The sequence below is a fragment of the Ornithorhynchus anatinus genome, chromosome 12, assembly GCF_004115215.2.
Source record: "Ornithorhynchus anatinus isolate Pmale09 chromosome 12, mOrnAna1.pri.v4, whole genome shotgun sequence".
In the NCBI taxonomy this organism is placed as follows: Eukaryota; Metazoa; Chordata; class Mammalia; order Monotremata; family Ornithorhynchidae; genus Ornithorhynchus; species Ornithorhynchus anatinus.
In genome coordinates this window covers 51,212,643-51,233,040 of record NC_041739.1, presented here as the reverse complement: position 1 = coordinate 51,233,040, position 20,398 = coordinate 51,212,643, and the positions used below count along the sequence as shown (strand labels likewise).

Genomic DNA, 20,398 nt, shown 5'->3' with positions numbered 1-20,398 from the left:
AATTTGATTATCTTGTATTCACCTCAACACTTAGGACAGTACATGGCAAGAAGTAAGTCTTTTATAGATGCCACAATTATTTTAATTAGCAGGGCAGATTTGGCTTCCCTGATCTCCTGCAGGACACAGAGTGGCATGGTTAAGTAGTTGGCACGGTTTCTCACGGACCAGCAATCAATCCCTCTGACCCAAATGATACCGGATTTTGAAAAAGTCCCAAGGACACCCTCCCTCTGTCTCTGCTTCTTCCTTTTGCTCTCTTTTCCTACTTTTCCCTCCCCTCAAGAACGGTTAAAACTCTGGGATGATGGAAAGCACCTGGACTCAGATATAAAGGACCCGGGATCAAATATTGGCTCTGCCACTTGTTTGTTGTGTGAACTTAGGCAAGTTACTTCTTTGTGCCTTATTGGGAAAACAGAGAGTTGATATCACTCTTCCTCCTAGTTCTTAGCCCGTGAGCCCCACACAGTACAGGGACCGGGTCTGATGTGCTCACCTCGTATTTACTCTAATGCTGGGCACACAGTAAGCACTTAAATACCTTATAATTCTCCTGCAAAATGACAGTGTGTCTACCTCTCCCCTCCTTCCCGAAGGAACAGCCTGGTTGGGAGGGCCCCAGGGCCCCCGGAAGAAATCCGGAAGCCATTCAGACCCTTCACCTTGCCGTGCGGCCTTGATATTGACTGGCTGGAATCCCCCGTTGAGAGCCGATGAGTCGATGATGTCAGACTCGAAGTCCCGGTGGTTCTTCCGGTACACAAAGAGGGCCACAACGGCTGAGATGGCCAGGCACACAATCACCGCTATGACTATCCCCACGTAGAGGGCCACATCGTCTGAATCGGGAGCCGCTGTGGAGGACAAGAGAAAGAACACCTGATTAGTTGCCTCCACCTCCCCATTGCTTGTTTCCTCTGGACCCCATTCCCAAAAATCCAAATCCATTTCCAAACCCTGATCCCAGAATGGCGCCCTTTCAGGGGAAACTGATCTTGGATTTCTCTCTCAATCCTTTCTCACTCTTTACTTATTTACCCACCACTCTATCTTGTAACTAGGCAGCAGAGCGGGCGTTTATAACTGGGCTCGTAAAGAACTTTTAGCTAAATAAGCTACACATCACGCTGCATCTCTGGAAAAGAAGAGCTCTGCTCATTTCACGGGACATGGGGTAAAAAGAGGCTTCGACTTCACAGATGCTCCTTTTTAAACCTAAAAAGCAACACAAACAGGCTCTCTGAAATGCCTGCTGCGTTCTGAATCGGGGCATTTTACTGAGTTAGAATATTTTCCTAAGTCTCATTCCAAGTCATCAAGGTCACTCTGCCAGGCCTCTCCCTCCCCTTCCCCACCCCACCGGGAAAGCACAGTTGAGCTAAAGAAAACAAACATCGGGGTCCCTGGCCTCAGTCTGAATGCTTTAGGAGAACCACCCAGGCAGGCCCACCTCCAAGGTGTCATGATCCGGGAAGATGGGTTCCTTTCTGAGAACTCCTCCTTCTGTAGAGATGAGCTGGGCCTGCTCCATCAATCCCAGCTAACTCCCTTGTGTGGAGAAAATTTCTAGAACGTTTGTAAGCATCAGCTAGACCTCAAGCTCCTTTTTTTTCTGGTTTTTTTTGGGGGTTTTATGGTTCCTGTTAAGTAAGCACCTACTAAATATCAAACCCTGTTCTAAGCACTGGGATAGGGAAAGGTCAATCTAGGGCAGGAATCATTTCTTCTAACTCTACTGCACTCTCTCAGACACAATCTAGGGGCTCCTCACGTGCTTTATCCATTGATTTTATAGCCCAGGAAAGAAGTTTGCCAAGACAGCACCTTCCTGTTGTGGAGGTGACAACTGGAAGCTGGTGACATCATACATACCCGCAGTGCCTCTGCACTGACCTCCACAACTCTGGGGGTTGGGGAGGGTCTGCCAATGGGACCCACATCCCCAGCCAGAAGGTACTTTCCCCACTCTTTCACTCTGTTAATGAACCAGCAAACAGAGACCAGTGATTTTTGGTCAACAGAGCAGAAAAGCACTGTAGCCTAGTGGAAAGAGCATGGATCTGGGAGTCAGAGGAAGGACCTGTTTACTAACTCCGGTTCTGCCTCTTGCCTGCTGGGTGACCTGGAAAATCACTTAACTTCGCTGTACCTCAGTTATCCAATCTGTCAAAAGCAGAATAAATTCCACTTTCTCCTACTTAAGACTGTGAACCCCACGTGGAAGAGGGACTGTGTCCAACCTGATCAACTTGTATCTACCCCAGTGCTTGCAATAAGGCTTGGCACATAGCAAACATTTAACAAGTACTATAATTAATCAATCAGCAGTATTTATGGAGCACTGAATGCATGCAGATAATCACTTTTGGAGAAGGGCAAAATAAGCTAAAGACAAGCTCCCTGCCCTTGAGTTCGTAGTGGTTAGCATAGCTGCTGGCCAATGCAAATAAAACTTTCCCTCTAGACTATAAACTCGTTGTGGGCAGGAATGCATGTTACAGTGTACTCTCCCAAGTGCTTAGTACCGTGTTCTACACACAATAAGTACTTGATAAATACAACTGACTGACCTTCAGACTAGCAGTGTAGGCAGACACAAACTGCTTGCACAGAGTATATGATTATATACCTAAGGGCTATACGGCTTGTGGTAACTATGGTGACTAAAGTGTTTAGGTGGCATGGCTGAAGTGACATTGGGGGCATAGCAGATGGGGAGATTGGCGCTTAATTGAGGAAGGCCTCCTGGAGGAGGTGAGCTCTAAGAAAGACTTTGAGCCTCTGATGGCTGAATATAAGCTACTGACTTTCCCATTTTATTAGCAGCATAATGGCAGAATCTGACATTGGCTTCATTTAGCAAAATCTAGCTGACCCATTTCCCTTTCAAGCCAGCAGGATCTCTGTGGAAAATATCAGAAAATATCAGGCTCTCATTTCTAGGACTTGTTTGTGAATCATGAAAAAGGAAACTGAGGGGAGGCAGGGTAATGGGAAGAGAAATCACATCAAAGGATCATCCAACAGCATAAAAATCATCCATTGAACTTACAAGAGAATCCATATTCATTCTGGGTTCGCTGTTCGGTTGAAATGGGATAATTTAAACCTTGAAAAGAAAGAAATTATACCAAAATGGGAACAAAATCAAATTAATGAGGGGAACAAAATGGGAAGCATGAAAAACGGCATAATTAAAAGAAGAGGAAAAGAAACCCTGGCACTTTAAGATTTTGATCCAGTCCAGAATTATGATTTTGCATTTCCTGTCTGGTCCACAGCCTCACTAAGAATTAATAAGTAGGCAGATTGAATTTCCAAGCCAAAACTGGTCTCGAGTCACTAACTTTGGAGTGCTTAAAGTCTTTCTTTTATTGAGCATAAACTCTAATGGATCTAATTTATTTCAGACATCAAGGGTCATTAGCATATGGAAAATCTTTTTCCTCTCCCTTTGCCATATGTTTTAATTCCCAGGACATAGTAAATAGGGCTCTAAATGGAAAAAAAAAACCCCAAAACCCAAAAACTATTTAATGATAGCAGCTTGTCGTTGGACAGCTACCGCTGAAGGTATCGGTCAAAGGTTAAATATCCATTTTCCAGACTGAGTGTGGAGGCAGGGGAAGCATCCTCTGACGGCTCCCTTTTCCTGTAGGGGGCATCAGCCTTTTCTGCCACCTCATTAGCACCATGTCATGTCATTTTCCAAAATGCAGGACAGCGGGATAATAAGAGTCCAATAGGTGTCATGGAGGGAGCGAGAGTTTGTCAGCAAAATGGAAAATGTGTGGTTTAGATTTGAAATCTCAGAAGTTCAATGAGAGGTTAAAGATCAGGCTATTAAAAAAAACCCACAAAACTTTACAGAGGTAGGGGCAAAATCATAACTCCATCTGTAATTAGGTAAATCGCATTACAGGGTTCTTTTCCTTTCCTTTTGAACATTCTAAAATAAATAAATAAATAAATAAATAAATAAATAAATAAATAAATAAAATGAATAAATAAATACTGAACACAACATAAAACAAAATATGGAGACAGTTTGGGAGGAAGTATTTGACCAAATTGGAACTCCAGAACTATACTATAGGAACACTGTGTCCCTAACTTGTCTGGTTCTGTTTTTCATGCTGCAACTTCCACAAGGAAGGGGTAGACTCTAGAGGGCAGACAGCTCTAAAATAAAATAGAAATTGATCAGAAAGCCTAGCATTCTTGAGATAATATACCTTGAAGAGAGAGAATGTTCTAAAAGGACACAGGAAGTCCTGCAGAGGGCAGAGAAGTCAAAGGGCAAGGGGCAGAGAGACAGACTGGTTCGAAGTTTAGTCCTGTAATTATTTCCTTTATAAAAACTACAGTGACTTGTTTACTTCTCAATGAAGACCCACTTTGCAGTTCCATGAGTGACTGCAGTAGAGGCTAAGTAAGATTGGAAAGTCATGAAAACTCCCTAATTAGACAAGGGGCAGCTTTTTAGTTCCAGCAATCTAAAGCCCCTTGTGGAAAAACTTCACCACATGAGAAACAATTATTAGGGAGTTGATTTGTTTTTGAGAGCAGGTGGGCTAATTTTAAAGGAGAATCTGCAGAAGGCCATGGTTTCCTAGATACGACAAAGAGAAAAAGGGATTTCAATGTTTAATGGCTTTACAGTAGCAAGAAACTGAAAACAGCCATGGTCGAGTAGTCAGAAGCCCGGGATTCTAGTCCTGGTTCCACCACTGGCCTACTGTATGACCTTGGGGCCAATCACAACCTCTCTGTGACTCAATTTCCTCATCTATACCTTGGGAAGAAAGTCCCTACTTTTCCTTTTTCAAGCCAGTGAGTCCCATGTCGGACAGAGACTATGTCCAATATATCTGTCCTGTATCTACCCCAGAGCGAATAAATTCCATCATTATTACTAGAATACTGAGATTCAGTGTGGCCAAGTGGAAAGATCCTGGGAGCCATGGGAGTTCATTCATTCAATAGTATTTATTGAGCACTTACTATGTGCAGAGCACTGTACTAAGCGCTTGGAATGAACAAGTCGGCAACAGATAGAGACAGTCCCTGCCGTTTGACGGGCTTACAGTCTAATCGGGGGAGACGGACAGACAAGAACAATGGCAATAAATAGAGTCAAGGGGAAGAACATCTCGTAAAAACAACGGCAACTAAATAGAATCAAGGCAATGTACAATTCATTAACAAAATAAATAGGGTAATGGAAATTTATACAGTTGAGCGGACGAGTACAGTGCTGAGGGGATGGGAAGGGAGAGGGGGAGGAGCAGAGGGAAAGGGGGAAAAGAAGGTTTACTGCGGAGAGGTGAAGGGGGGGTGGTAGAGGGAGTAGAGGGAGAAGAGGAGCTCAGTCTGGGAAGGCCTCTTGGAGGAGGTGAGTTTTAAGTAGGGTTTTGAAGAGGGGAAGAGAATCAGTTTGGCGGAGGTGAGGAGGGAGGGCGTTCCAGGACCGCGGGAGGACGTGGCCCAGGGGTTGACAGCGGGATAGGCGAGACCGAGGGATGGTGAGGGGGTGGGCGGCGGAGGAGTGGAGCGTGCGGGGTGGGCGGTAGAAAGAGAGAAGGGAGGAGAGGTAGGAAGGGGCAAGGTGATGTAGAGCCTTGAAGCCTAGAGTGAGGAGTTTTTGTTTGGAGCGGAGGTTGATAGGCAACCACTGGAGTTGTTTAAGAAGGGGAGTGACATGCCCAGATCGTTTCTGCAGGAAGATGAGCCGGGCAGCGGAGTGAAGAATAGACTGGAGTGGGGCGAGAGAGGAGGAAGAGAGGTCAGAGAGAAGGCTGACACAGTAGTCTAGCCGGGATATAACGAGAGCCCGTAGCAGTAAGGTAGCCGTTTGGGTGGAGAGGAAAGGGCGGATCTTGGCGATATTGTAAAGGTGAAACCGGCAGGTCTTGGTAACAGATAGGATGTGTGGGGTGAACGAGAGAGACGAGTCAAGGATGACACCGAGATTGCGGGCCTGAGAGACGGGAAGGATGGTCGTGCCATCCACGGTGATAGAGAAGTCTGGGAGAGGACCGGGTTCGGGAGGGAAGATGAGGAGCTCAGTCTTGCTCATGTTGAGTTTTAGGTGGCAGGCCGACATCCAGGTGGAGACGTCCCGGAGGCAGGAGGAGATGCGAGCCTGAAGGGACGGGGAGAGGACGGGGCGGAGATGTAGATCTGCATGTCATCTGCGTAGAGATGGTAGTCAAAGCTGTGAGAGCAAATGAATTCATCGAGGGAGTGAGTGTAAATGGAGAACAGAAGAGGGCCGAGAACTGACCCTTGAGGAACTCCAACAGTTAAAGGATGGGAGGGGGAGGAGGCGCCAGCGAAGGAGACTGAAAATGACCGGCCAGAGAGGTAAGAGGAGAACCAGGAGAGGACGGAGTCCGTGAAGCCAAGGTGAGATAAGGTATGGAGGAGGAGGGGATGGTCGACAGTGTCAAAGGCAGCAGAGAGGTCAAGGAGGATTAGAATGGAGTAGGAGCCATTGGATTTGGCAAGAAGGAGGTCATGGGTGACCGTAGAGAGAGCAGTCTCGGTAGAGTGGAGGGGACGGAAACCAGATTGGAGGGGGTCCAGGAGAGAATGGGAGTTAAGGAATTCTAAGCAGCGATTGTAGATGACTCATTCTAGGATTTTGGAAAGGAAGGGTAGTAGGGAGATAGGACGAAGGGGAAGGGGAACTGGAAGGGGAACTGGAAGGGGAAGTGGGGTCAAGAGCGGGTTTTTTTAGGATGGGGGAGACGTGGGCATGTTTGAAGGCAGCAGGGAAGGAGCCATTGGAGATTGAGTGGTTAAAAATAGAAGTTAAGGAAGGGAGGAGGGCAGGGGCGATGGTTTTAATAAGGTGAGAGGGAGGGAGTTGTGTTCCAATCCTAGCTCCACCACTATCTGTGTGACCTTGGGTTAGTCACTTCATATCTCTGTGCTTCGGGCACCTCAACTCTAAAACTGGGATTAAGATTGTGAGCCCTGTGTGGGACAGGGACTGTGTCCAACCGCATTATCTAGGATCTAACCCAGCGATTAGCACAATGTTTGGCACACAGTGAGCAACTCAGCACCATTAAAAAAATATCAGTAACCCTAATTTGAACTGTGAGCTACGTTGACTGCCCCTAAGCCAAGAGCTATGAACTCATCGATAGAGATGATTTTAAGGCCTCATGCCATTACCAAAGGCCAACCTCATCACACAGATGGAGAGGGAATCTTGGTACAAATAGTACCACTGAGGAAAGTCTCTTCAAAGTACCCTAAAAGCTGGCCAGATTGTGAATTGCCTCTCGATACCCAATTCTGAGGAAGTAATTCCAACAGTAAAAACCACGGAAAATGGTGAAGCCCTTGGATTCAGAAATTTATGCAGACATCTATTAGCTAACAGGGGTCTCATTTTCAGTCATCTGCACGGGCTCTTCCTCGACATTTGGAACCCTGAGGAAATGCCAAAGAGCTTCAAAGATGTCAAGGGACTTACCAGGGAAGAGAGCTGCCTGAGGAAACTACTAGGAAATCTCACCACTTCACTTGGTTGGTCAGGTTCTACACAGAAACCTTCTGGACAGACTACTGAAAAATATGGCCAACCATAAACTGCATGAATCCCAATGTGGTTTCACACTGCACTGTACACTTCAGATACAGTCAGGCAGCATGAAAGACAAGAGTGCAATACCAAGACTTCTTCACCGCGTTCTTTCACCTCACAAGCTCATCTGACACCCTCAACAGACCTGGAATCCAGAAACCACTATGTACAGTTTGGCTGCCCTGGGAAATTCACTAATATCCTTAGGCTACTTCACACTGGTGTAGTTATTTCAAGGTTTCTTATTCAACTCTATCCTCTTCTCAGCCACAGTGAAGCTGGGCTCGGAGACCTTTTACAAATGTAATCAGTGAAGAAAAAGACATTTAACAGGCTGGGTGACAATGAAATGAAAAGCAGTAGGATGGATGTTCTTGTAATCCTCCAAAGATGCAGGATGATAAAATTAGGTTGTTTGATGGAAAATGCTGTGGGGATAAAGTGTCGGTCATCCGGCAGTGGCGTCAAAACCGATGAGATTAACATGGAGAATGAATAGTTGGCCAGAAGAAAGAGGACACTTATCCTATCCCATCTTGATTACTGTATCGGCCTCCTTGTTGACCTCCCTGCCTTCTGTCTCTCCCTACTCCAATCCAATCCATACTTCACTCTGCTGCCTGGATCATTTTTCTACAATAATGTTCAGTCCATGATTCCCACTCCTCAAGAACCTCCAGTGGTTGCCCATGCCCCTCCATATCAAACAGAAACGCCTTACCATTGGCTTCAAAACACTCAATCACATTGCCCTCTCCGACCTCTCCTCACTACTCTCCTACTCCAATCTAGCCCACACACTTCCCTCCTCTAATGCTAATCTACTCACTGTATCTCATTCTCATCTACTGCATTACTGACATCTCACCCACATCCTGCCTCTGGCCTGGAACACCCTCCCTCTGCATCTCTGACAAACAATTACTCTCCCCACCTTTAAAGCATTATTAAGGCACACCTCCTCCAAGAGGCCTTCCCTGACTATGCCCTCACTTCCTTTTCTTCCCCTTCCTTCTACGTCACCCTGACTAGCTCCCTTTATTCATCCCCTTTCCCATCCCAGTAGAACTTAGGTACAAATCCATAATTTATTGATTTATATTAATACTTGTCCCTCCCTCTAAACTGTAAGCTCACTGTGGGCAGGAAAGGCAAACACTTAGTACAGTGTTTTGATTGATTCATTGAGTAGAGTGCAAATGTCTTCTAGGCAGGGAATGGGTCTTCTGCTTTTGTTAGACTTTTCCAAGTGCTTAGAACAGTGCCTGGCATCCAGCAAACATTCAATAAAACCATGAATACTGTTTGTAACTTCTAGGTGAGAATAAGACCACAAGGTTTGGGGAGAAAAACCTTATAAAACCTTATAAAAGGCACTAAGATAGTTTCTTTAAGAGAAGAAATTTCACACAGGAATACCATAGGGAAGAACAGAGAGAAGGTAACAAGGTATAGGTGACAGAACAGAGGAAGAGACCGGTTTACCTGTAAATACCTTAATCCCCTTAACGGCGCTTTTAATTTCTCAAACAGGCAGTGACCGCATTAGGAAAAGACTCTGAACAATCATCCTCTCAAAGTGAACAGGTGGAGAAAAAGAATTTCACTAATGTGAATTTCATGGAATTTGAAAGCTTCTCTTTTCCCCAGCTGCAGACTCCCAAACATGATTATTACCTGTGTCTAACTTGCAGAAGGCTTAGTCCTTACAAAACCTACCCAGAAAGCAATACTGTGGAAGACACAAAGCTCTCCCTCAATGAAGGAGGTTTAGGGTTGGCATTCTCAGGTTTTCTGTTGATGAATTTTTAATGTCTTGCTGTAGAGCAATGATTGCAGCCTTCTGCTCACTTTTATAAATATTATATTCCTATTTCAGCTCAAGGAGTCTGGGTATTAGGCCTATTTTTCATTTTAAACCATGAGCTGCAGTCTGAAATAGGCTTTCTCCACTTGCATTCTGGGAACTGGGCATGGGGAAATTGCCTGCATGGGCAGGACGGTCAGAAGAGCCTGTTGCTTTGTGATGCTCCAAATCATAAGGAATGATGACCTGAGGTCAGGCGCCACATTTGCTCTTTAGTAAGTATCTTGTTTGGTTCATCTGGAGAAGCAGCGTGGTACAATGGAAAGAGTGCGGGCTTGGGAGTCAGAGTTCATGGGTTCGAATTCCGGCTCCGCCACTTGCCAGCTGTGTGACTTTGGGCAAGTCACTTAACTTCTCTGGGCCTCAGTTACCTCATCTGTAAAATGGGGATTAAAACTGTGAGCCCCACGTGGGACAACCTGATTCCCTTGTATCCCCCAGCGCTTAGAACAGTGCTTTGCACATAGTAAGCGCTTAACAAATACCAACATTTATTTATTTATTTATCTAGACTTTCCCATCTGGGAGCCATTTGGGGAAGATACTCCTACAGGAGGAGAAAGGTAGCAGTAATGATATTTCATTCAATAGCATTTATTGAGCACTTACTATGTGCAGAGCACTTTACTAAGCACTTGGAATGTGCAGTTTGGCAACAGATAGAGACAATCCCTGACCAATGATGGGCTCAATATTTATTAAGCACTGAGTGCAGTGAACTGAACAAAGCACTTGGAAAGCTATAACAGAAGCATGATACCTTCCCTGCCTACAAGAAGCTTCCACTTTGAGGAGTGAGTTGGACCGCCTGTCCCATAATTCCCTTCCCCCACCTGAAAGCAGCAGAAAGAACACAGACCTGGGAGTTAGAGAACCTGTGTTCTAATCCTGGCTCCACCACTTGCCTGTTCTGTGACTTTGGGCAAGTCACTTAACTTCTCTTTGCCTTAGTTACCTCATCTGTAAAATGGGGATTAAGACTGTGAGCCCCATGTGGGACAGGGACTGTATCCAACCTGATTACCTTGTATCTACCCAGTGCTTAGTACTGTGCTTGGCATATAGTAAAAGTAATTAACAAATACCATTATTATTATTACTTAATATTAGTTGTGCCTCAGTTTTCTCACCTGTAAAGTGGGAGTTAAAGGCCAGGGACTGTGTCTAATCTGATTATCCAGTATGTCTCCCACTGCTTAGTGTAGAGCTGGGCACACAGTAAGTGCTTAATAAACACCACAGTTGTTATTCCCCCGGTCTCTGCTGGAAGCCTTCCACCTTTCCACCTTCTTTGGTTTCCTTGTGGGTTTGATGGACAGTAGCCACAAGGAGGCCCAGTGAGCTGTCACGGCTAGTCTGTCCATCCCTACCCATCTCTTTTGTTAGTCTCCCTGGAAAGTGGCTGACTCTTCACGGTTCCAGCTGGCAATGTCAGCAGTTCAAGACTGTTCAACTCTCCCTCTGGCCCCAGACATCGCTTTGAGTTTGGAAGGGGGCACTGGTGATGCCCTCTGTCACATGAGGGGGTAGAGGGAGTTTCCCTTCATGTCAGGGGAACGAATGCTGCTCGAGTTTCTGAAGGTTTAAATCTCGCCTCAAATCTAGAACGGTTCAGCCAACCCTGTAAAACTGGAAACAATATCCCAGCCCCATTCCCAGATGAACTTCCTGGAGGCTTTCTCACTGTTTTTCCTAAGAAAGTGAACCCGTCTCCCCTCCCCCACTAAATCCACTCCCACCCAGGATTGTTTTCTAAAAGCAGCTTCTCATATGTTTATTACACATCAAAAGGATGGAGAGTGCGGGTCTGAAATCAACCCAGTTGGTATTTCTGCTCTGAATTATCTGGGAAGTTTGTGGAGCCATGAATTCATGGCTGTGACAACTGCAGCCCACATCAAAACCAGATGACCAGTAAATGCTCACCCAGAAGAGCACAGTCTTCCTTAGAAATGAAACTGCACGGGGAAGCAAGGGATTATGGTCTGGTTTTCTCACAAGCCCTGAGTGGCCACCCAAGTCTGGTCCTGGACCAAACGCCTTTGCTTCTCTCAAGTTCCATTTCTATGGGAAACTATCTTCGCTTTTTTTTTTCCTTTCTCATTGTGTTCTTGGGAAAGATTTCTCCTCAGTAGCTCCCCTGTACCCAAGATAGAATCCTCAGGCCTCACCATGGCTAAAGATGACCAACCTCTGGGTGTTTCTAGGCCAGTGGAAGCCGTTATCTTGAGAGTCTTTTGGGACTACACTATAATGATGTCAAAGGTCAGTTCTGACATCAGACATCTCAGATATAACCTGCCAACATTTCTCTTCCTTCTGTAGGCCTAATTACAGACAGACCCCCGAGGGCAAAGATTGGAGAACGCACACCACCCAGAGAGTAGGAGCGTAGAGGATGAGACACCCATCTCTTTTGTTCTTCTCTTGGAGAAGTGACTGGCACTTCCTGGTTCCCGCTGTTGATGCCAGAAGGTAAAGTTTGTTTAACCCTCCCAACAGCCCCAGGCTGCCCTCTGAGTTTGGGTGAGCACTGGTGATGACCTCTGCCACATGAGGGCTGGAGGGAGGTTAATAATAATAATGATGGTATTTGTTAAGCACTTACTATATACCAGGCACTGTACTAAGCGCTGGGATGAATGGAAGCAAATTGGGTTGGACACAGTCCCTGTCCCACTTGGGGCTCACAGTCTCAATCACCATTTTACAGACGAGGTAACAGACACAGAGAAGTAAAATGACTTCCCCAAGTTCACACAGAAGACAAGTAACAGGGCTGGGATTAGAACCCATGACCTTCTGACTCTCAGGCCCGTGCTCTATCCACTACACCGTGCCTCCATGAGCTCCTGCTTGGGTCAAGGAAATCGTCCTCTGCTCATAGCAGCCCTCCCTCTTTTGAACTACTGTGAATCACCACATCAAAGCAGTCATAATCCACTAAAACACTTTTTTTTTTTTAAAAAAAAGGTACTTGCTAAGTGCTTACCAGGCACTGTATTGATTGCTGGAGTATACAGGAGATAATCAAGTCATACACAAGTCATAGAGAAGCAGCATGGCTCAGTGGAAAGAGCCCGGGCTTGGGAGTTAGAGGTCATGGGTTCGAATCCCGCTCTGCCACTTGGCAGCTGTGTGACGGTGGGCAAGTCACTTAACTTCTCTGTGCCTCAGTTACCTCATCTGTAAAATGGGGATTAAGACTGTGAGCCTCACGTGGGACAACCTGATTACTCTGTATCTACCCCAGTGCTTAGAACAGTGCTCTGCACATAGTAAGCACTTAACAAATACCAACATTATCATTATTATTATTATTATACACAGTCCCTCTCCTATATGGGGCTCACAGTCTAAGTAAGAGAGTAAGCAGGAATTTAATCTCCATTTTACACCTGAGGTAACTGAAGCCCAGACAAGTGAAGTGACTTGCCCAAGGCTACAGAGCAGTCAAGTGGTAGAGCTGGGATTAGAACACAGGTCTTCTGACACCCAAACCAGGCCTTGCTACTTCTCTACACCTCCAGGAATAGAGCTGTGGAATTGAATGAGGAGAGTGACCAAGTTTTCTGAAGTGAACTGGCTGGTAGGATAATATTACATAAATATTGTACTAATAATAGTTAATTAATTATTATACGGTGCCTGCTAGTGTTCTGGCTTCAGGGAGCACCCCACTGGACTAGGAAATGAGTTTAGGCCCCCAAACTGGAAGCACCTTTTGGAAGAGGAAATATTTCCTGTGCTTCTGCTGTACTTCTGAACAAACACTGTGGAGAGAGCATGGGGCTGGGAGTCAAAAGGACCTGGGTTCTAATCCGACTCCACCACATGTCTGCTCTGTGACCTTGGGAAAGTCACAACTTCTCTGGGCCTCAGTTACCCCATCTCTAAAATGGGGATTAAGAGTGTGACCCCTGTGTGGGACAGGGACCATGTCCAAACTGATTAACTTGTATCTACCCCGTGGTTAAAACAGTGCTTGGCACAAAGTGATTGTTCAACAAGTACCATTATTATTAACACAATTATTATTAATAATATTGTAGTATTATATATCATCATACTGTAATTAATAATGACAATCAGTAGGCAATTCATAAATACTATTAATAATGATAATCAGTAGGCAATTCATAAATAAGTACTTCTAGAATGCCCTGGGGAAATCTGGGTAGACGAGTCTCAGTCACTCCATGGCAAAATTCATTTTCAAACAGAGAAAATGTTTAAAAGAGAAATATTCTGTCCACTGCCCTCCTCTTTTCTCTTTACAGGATGATAGTAAACTCATAAGGAGCTTCTCGTGGAAGTGAGAAGGACAGTCCATCTACAAGTACCAATCACACACGAGGGAGAAGCTCATACTCAAAGGTAAGTGGGAAATCAAACCCCAGAGGAAAGTTTTCAATTTCTCCGGTTTCAAAATCCTCTCAAGAAAGCAGCTATATGAACCTCTTTGGGGTATATCTGAAGGACTCACATCTATCCCTGCACAGATTACACACACTGATGACAGAATTCTTCCACTGAAAGGGGATTCCTTCTCATAAACTCCCTCCAAAAGCTGCTCAGTTGTCACTAGTTTCTCTTCTGAGGGACCAACCAAATCCTTATATCTGAAAGTTGTTTGCTCTTAACCTCAGGTTCTCTGACTGAAATTTAATCCCCCAAAACAGCTCCCATAACAGCTGTTCAGTTTCTATCCTGGAGAATAATTAAACCAGTTACTTCCAGCCCAGATTCGATCCCAATTTGTATTAACCTTTTTATTAAAGGCTGCTCCCAGTTACTGCAGTCAAATGGACAGGGCTACCAGATCCCACCCAATTAGTAAATTAAGACCATTTCCACCTCCTTCCATTACCAAACCTTTTAACTGGACCTGCTAAGAGACCCCAAATCTTCCTGATTTCAATTGACTTTTTGAGCTATTTTCTCATCCTCTTGGATCAGAGCGATTCAGCTTGCAATACAGGCACAGGCATTTTATTTCATCTGTGTTTAAAGGTCTTTACTCTTCCGCACTCATTTCCACCTCCACCTCATAAGGAAAGAGCCCTCTGCAATTGCCAGCCCAAGGAGGAGAAGCAGGAATGAGTGGCACAGATAAAGCACAAATTGGATAATCAGCCCCTGACCAATCAGGAGTTGGCTGTCAGACCATTTTCCAACCTGCAATTTTTCTCTGCTCCTGACTCCTCCACATCATTGTTCAATTGACTGACTGAACCTGAGTTACTTCACTAGGGCCAGCTTTCAGCCTGCTGGTCGATAAGTTTTTCTCTCTCCTACCCCATCACCTGTTGCCATCCCTGACCCTGCCCATAAAGTCACGATTCCTAGGGTTTCCACCAGGTGATCTAAGTTCTGGGGCTGCAAGTTGCCAAGAGTTCAAACCCCGGGGTCCTGGTTAAACCCAGAAAATATCATCCCACAAGCAGGTGCAGGGGGGAGTCAGAAAAGAAAATGGCCAGTGTCCTGCCTCAGTTTAGGTCATAAATAGGTTGCTTGTTGGATGTATACAGGGAGGGAGGAAGGGAGAGAGACAGAAAGAGAGACAGTGTGTGTGTCCCTCCTTCCCAGCCCTCACTGCGGGACAGCAGGGAATGGGTCAAATCCCCAAATCCCTAATGGGTCAAATATCTAATATCTACCTCAGCACTTAGTACAGTGCCTGGCACATAGTAAACACTTACCAAATACCATAAAAAAAGAAACATTAAGAGACAGGAACACTGTTCCTTTCAAATATGGCTAATGAATGTTTTCCACAGTGGGGGAGCACAGAAGTAGATTATAAATTGGCCAGAAACTGCATTTCTAAAGATGGCACTCAACTGTTTCCAGTCAGCTCCTTGCACCTCAGTTGAAAAGGTCACCATGGCAGCTGGATTCATTTTGAGCACTTGAGTTTTTCTATTCTAAATGAACTGAGACTCCCAGATGCATCATCCATGATCTCTCTGAGCACTGTACTAAGTGCTAGGGAGAGTACAACACAATAGAATTTGCAGACATGCTCCCTGCCCATAACAAGCTTCCAGTCTAGAGCGGGGGAGACAGACATTAATATGAATAAGTAATTTATAATATTTAACTTAAAGATCTGTACATAAGGGCTGTGGGGTTGGGAGGTGGGTGAATACCAAATGTCCAGAGTTCATGCATCGAAGTGCATAGATGATGCAGAAAGGGAGAGTGAGCCGGGGAAAAGAGGGCTTAACTGGGGAAGGCCTCTTGGAGATGTGACCTTAAAAATGCTTTTAAGGTGGAGAGAATGGTGGTCTTGCATTTATGGAATGGGAGGGGATTCTAGGCTAGGGGAAGGATGTGGGAAAGAGGCTTGACAGTGAAAAGACAAGATCAAGGCACAGTACGTAAGCTGGCACTAGAGGAATGGCCTTTGTAGGCTGGACTGTACTTTAAAGACAATGGTGAGGAGTTTCTGTTTGAGGCTGAGGTGGATGGGCAGCCAACTGGAAGTTCTTGAAGCATACAGAGACATGGACTGGACATTTTTGTTGATTAATGTTCCACGCAACAGCATGTAGTACGGATTGGGGTGGAGAGACAGGAAGCTGGGATGTCAGTGAGGAGACAGATGCAGTAATCACAGCGGGGTAGGCTAAGTGATTGGATCAGCATGGTAGCAGTTTGGATGGAAAGGAAAAGATGGATTTTAGCCATATTGTGAAGGTAGAACTGACAGGATATGTGGGTGGAATGAGAGAGGTGAGTTGAAGAAAATGCCAAGGTTAGGGGCTTGCGAGATGGGGAGGCTAGTGGTATAGTCTACAGTAATGGGAAAGACAAGGGGAGGACAAGGTTTGGGTGGCAAAATAAAGATTTCTGTTTTGGACTTGCTTAGCTTGAGGTGGGACATCCAAGTAGATATGTCATGAAGGCAGATGGAAATGCTAGATGGCAAGGAAGGAGAGAGATCAGGGCTGGAGATATGCAGGTTTGGGAATCATTGGCATAGACACGGTAGTTGAAGCCTTGAGAGGGACAGTAGAAGGGCACCTAGAACCCTAACATCTTTGAGGAACCCCTACTGTCAGAGGGTGGGAGGCAGGGGTGGAGCCTGCAAAAGAGACTGAGAAAGAGCTGACTTGCATGACCTCCCAAGGCTCTCGAGGCAAACTCCTACGAGTCTGCCTGCCCGCGTCGTCCCCCCGGTCTACCTGAAAGGCAGGAGCCCCCTTACCCTGCATGCACAGCCCGTCGGTACAGTTCTTGGATTGCAGGATGATGCCGTCGCAGTCCTTGCCGCCGTTCTTGGGGGCGGGGGCGGTGCACTCCCTCCTGCGCCAGTGCGTGCACTCGGTTCCGCAGGCTGACCACTTGCTCCACGCTGTCCACCGGCCATCCACTGCCGCCAGAAAACAGGGTCACATCGGGGGAGGTCAGAGCCGGGAGATCCCGGGCTTCCGCACACCGACCCCGAGTTGGGGAGACGCCTGCCCTCGATCACCACAGCCACACCAACCTCCTTGGGCTGCCTGGATTCTGGTCCAGCCCTCACTGTGCCCTCTCCCTGCTGTCACCAGCAGCGGCTTCCCTGGGGACAACACTAAGTTCACCGGGAGTTGGGGGGGCTTCTCAGGTGGCCATTCTCCAGCTGCCCTGTTTCCTGCCCATTTCAGAGCTGAAACTGGATCGTTTCATGTCTGTTAATTGACAGCAATGAGCCTCCCTCCTCTCTGCCCAGGAGCCATTCCAGACTTCGTGTTGTGCCTCTGAAGGCAGTCAGTCAGTCAGTCGGTAGAATTTATTGGGCACTTACTGTGTGCAAAGCACTATACTAAGCCCTTGGGAAAGTACAATGCAACAATAAACAGACACATTCCCTGCCCACAAGGGGCCAGAGGGGAAAGACAGACATTAATATAAAGTTCAGGGGTCCCTTGGAGACATGCCTACGATCACTCAAAATCTGCATACTTCTGGAAAATGGCACCCATGAAGTCATCATAGTAGGCTGCTGCCCAAGCCAGGGGGTACAGGAAGGCTGTCAGGAGGCTCCCTGAGGGCTAACCCAGGGCTCACACCTCGGGTGATGGAGTTAGTGAAGCGGGTGTCTGGGATGTGTGGGGGATTCATCCTCCCAGGATGTGGATCCTTCAGGGAATGGGGAAACCCTACCATCATATAGCTCTTTCCCTCTTTCACCCCATCTCACCAGCTAATGCCTCCTCACCGCAATCCCAAGGTGTCAAATAGTATTAAGTTAATAATTAAAATAATTGTGGTATTTGTTATGGGCTTAGGCTTGGTGGAAAGAGCATGGACTTGGGAGTCAGAGGTGGTGGGTTCTAATCCCGCCTCTGCCACCAAGCTGTGTGACCTTGGGCAAGTCACTTAATTTCTCTGTGCCTCAGTTACCTCATCTGTAAAACTGGGATGGAGACTGTGAGCCCCATGTGGGACAACCTGATTACCTTGTTTCTACCCCAGTGCTTAGAACAGTGTTTGGCACATAGTAAGCACTTAACAAATACCAACATTATTATTATTATATTAGGTGCTGGGATGGATATAAGCAAACAGGGTGGACACAGTCCCAGTCCCATTTGGGGCTCACAGTCATAACCCCCATTTTACACTTGAGGTCACTAAGGTCCAGAGACGTGCTGTGACTTGCTCAAGGTCACATAGCAGACAAATGATGGAGCCGAGATTAGAACCCATGTCCTCTGATTCCCAGGCCCATGCTCTATCCACTAGGCCATGCTACTTCTTCCATCGTCTTGTCACCCCCCAAAAAACACGGAGCATTTGGGACACAAATGTTAAAGTCTAGGTTATTTCCACTGCTGTCTAAGGATTGGGGGCTGTAGCCCATAAAATCTGTTAGACTGTAAAATGTTTTGTATTCTTCTAACTGTTGTAAGCTTGTTGTGGGGGGGGACACATCTCTACCAACTCTATTGTACTTTCCCAAGTGTTTAGCACAGTGCTCTGCAAACAGTCAACACTCAATACCTTTGATGATGTTGACTGATGATGTTTTGTACTTTCCCAAGAGCTCAGCACAGTGTTCTGCATACAGTAATTACTCAGTAAATACCACTGATGTTTCTAAGTCATTTGAATGACAGAGGCTGAGACCATGGCTCAAACTTTGTGGTGTAGTGGCATTAATTGCCCACTGTTTGATTTCCTGGGAGCCCGCTGAATGTGGTGTTTAATGCTTCCATAGTGAAATGCTGAATTTCACAGCACACAGGACGTGTTTCAGAAAATTGGGTTGTATCCTAGTTCCTCAGGACAGAGGCCTCCTGGGAGGTCATTATTTATGTATATTAATGTCTGTCTTCCCATCTAGATAACCTCCTTGTGGGCAGGGACCATGGCTGCCCGTTCTGTTTTACTGCACTCCCCCAAGCACCTAGTACAGTGTTCTGCACACAGTAAGCACTCAATAAATACTATCATTTGAGAGATTGAATGAGTCTCAGGGTTGGAGACACCCAGTGTCTGACCATTGGCAATTTGTCAGTTCTGTGAAGGCAGAGATTGTCTGTTAATTCTATCATATTCCCCCAAGTGCTCAGTATAGTGCTCAGCACACAGGAAGAGCTCAATAAATACTACTGATTGATTGATAGTACAGTGCACGGCACACAGAAGGCGCTCCTCAAATGCCATCGACTGAATGATAGTACAGTGTTGAGCCCAAGGAACTGTTCAACAAATACTACTGACTGGTGACAGTACAGTGCTCAGCATATAGGAGGTGCTCCATATATGCTACTGATAGTACAGTGCTCAAGACTCAAGAGGTGCTCATTATATGCCATAGATTGATTGATAGTACAATGCTCAGCCCAAGGAGGTGAGCAAAAATACCACTGATTGATAATCCAGTGGTTAGCACCCAGGATCCCACGGGGCCTTAGATGGCAGACTTCCATCCATGCCGCGTGTCCCATCCATTCACAGTGTGGGGCGGGGGGCTCACCTGGACACAGGGTGGTGCAGGCGATCTTCTGGACACTCTGGCCCTCGCAGAAGGAGCCTCCGTTGAGGGGCGCCGGGTTGGTGCAGGTCCTGGTCCGCTTCTGATAGCCCCTCCCGCAGCGACTTGTGCACACAGACCATTCCGTCCAGGTGGACCAGCCGCCGTTCACTGGAAAGAGAGACAAAGCCGGGGTGCACTGAGCGGATTCCAAAACCAAGATGTCCCAATCCCCCAACCCCTCAAAAGCACTGTCCCGGTGTGGGGGGCAAAGCTCCACCCCCTGAAAATGCCCCTCTGCCAACGTCCCAGGGAAATGAGAGGTATCAGAAGGGGGAGGGGACGGACCAGTGCCCTTTACCAGACATTTGACAAAATTAGTATGGGATCTCGGCCACCTTCCTTCAGGAATGCACCTCCCCTCTCTTCCTGCCCTCCACTAAACACAGTTCTCCTCATCTAGCAAATGGAGAAGGAGGATGCGGGTTCTAATTTCGGCTCTGCCACTTGTCTGCTGTGTGACCTTGGCCAAGTCGTTTCACTTCCTCTGGGCCTCAGTTATCTCATCTGTAAAATGGGGATTAAGACTGTGAGCCCCATGTGGGACAGGGACTGTGTCCATCCTGATTTACCGTGTATCTACACCAGCACTTAGAACAGTGCTTGACACATAATAACCACTTAACTAATACAACTGTTATTATTAATATTATCATTAAATCCCATCTTCTCCAAGAAGCAACATCCATCCTTAGCATTAATGGATTTCATTCCCATTTCTTAGCATTTCTATATGCGCATATAGACCAGAGAAGCAGCTTGGCCTATTGGAAAGACCACAACACTGGGAGCCAGGAGACCTGGATTCTAATTCTGACTCCCCAACTTGCCTGCTGGACAACTTTCAGCACGTCATTCAACTTCTCTGAGCCTCAGTTCCCTCATCTGTAAAACCGGGATC

At 46.3% G+C, this 20,398-nt stretch overlaps 1 protein-coding gene across 2 annotated transcripts in view; it reads right to left on the bottom strand.

Annotated features, from left to right (window-relative positions):
* UNC5C (unc-5 netrin receptor C) overlaps nt 1–20,398 on the bottom strand; it is a 245,796-nt gene that overhangs the window by 29,483 nt on the left and 195,915 nt on the right. The window contains exons 6-9 of one of the 2 annotated variants that reach the window (XM_029076389.2): nt 19,441–19,608; nt 16,684–16,848; nt 3,056–3,112; nt 666–857 (exon numbers count right to left, since the gene is read on the bottom strand). In XM_029076389.2, coding sequence (XP_028932222.1) covers nt 666–857; nt 3,056–3,112; nt 16,684–16,848; nt 19,441–19,608 — 582 coding nt within the window. The remainder of the gene's footprint in view (nt 1–665; nt 858–3,055; nt 3,113–16,683; nt 16,849–19,440; nt 19,609–20,398) is intronic. The other variant, XM_029076390.2, reaches the window with a different exon arrangement.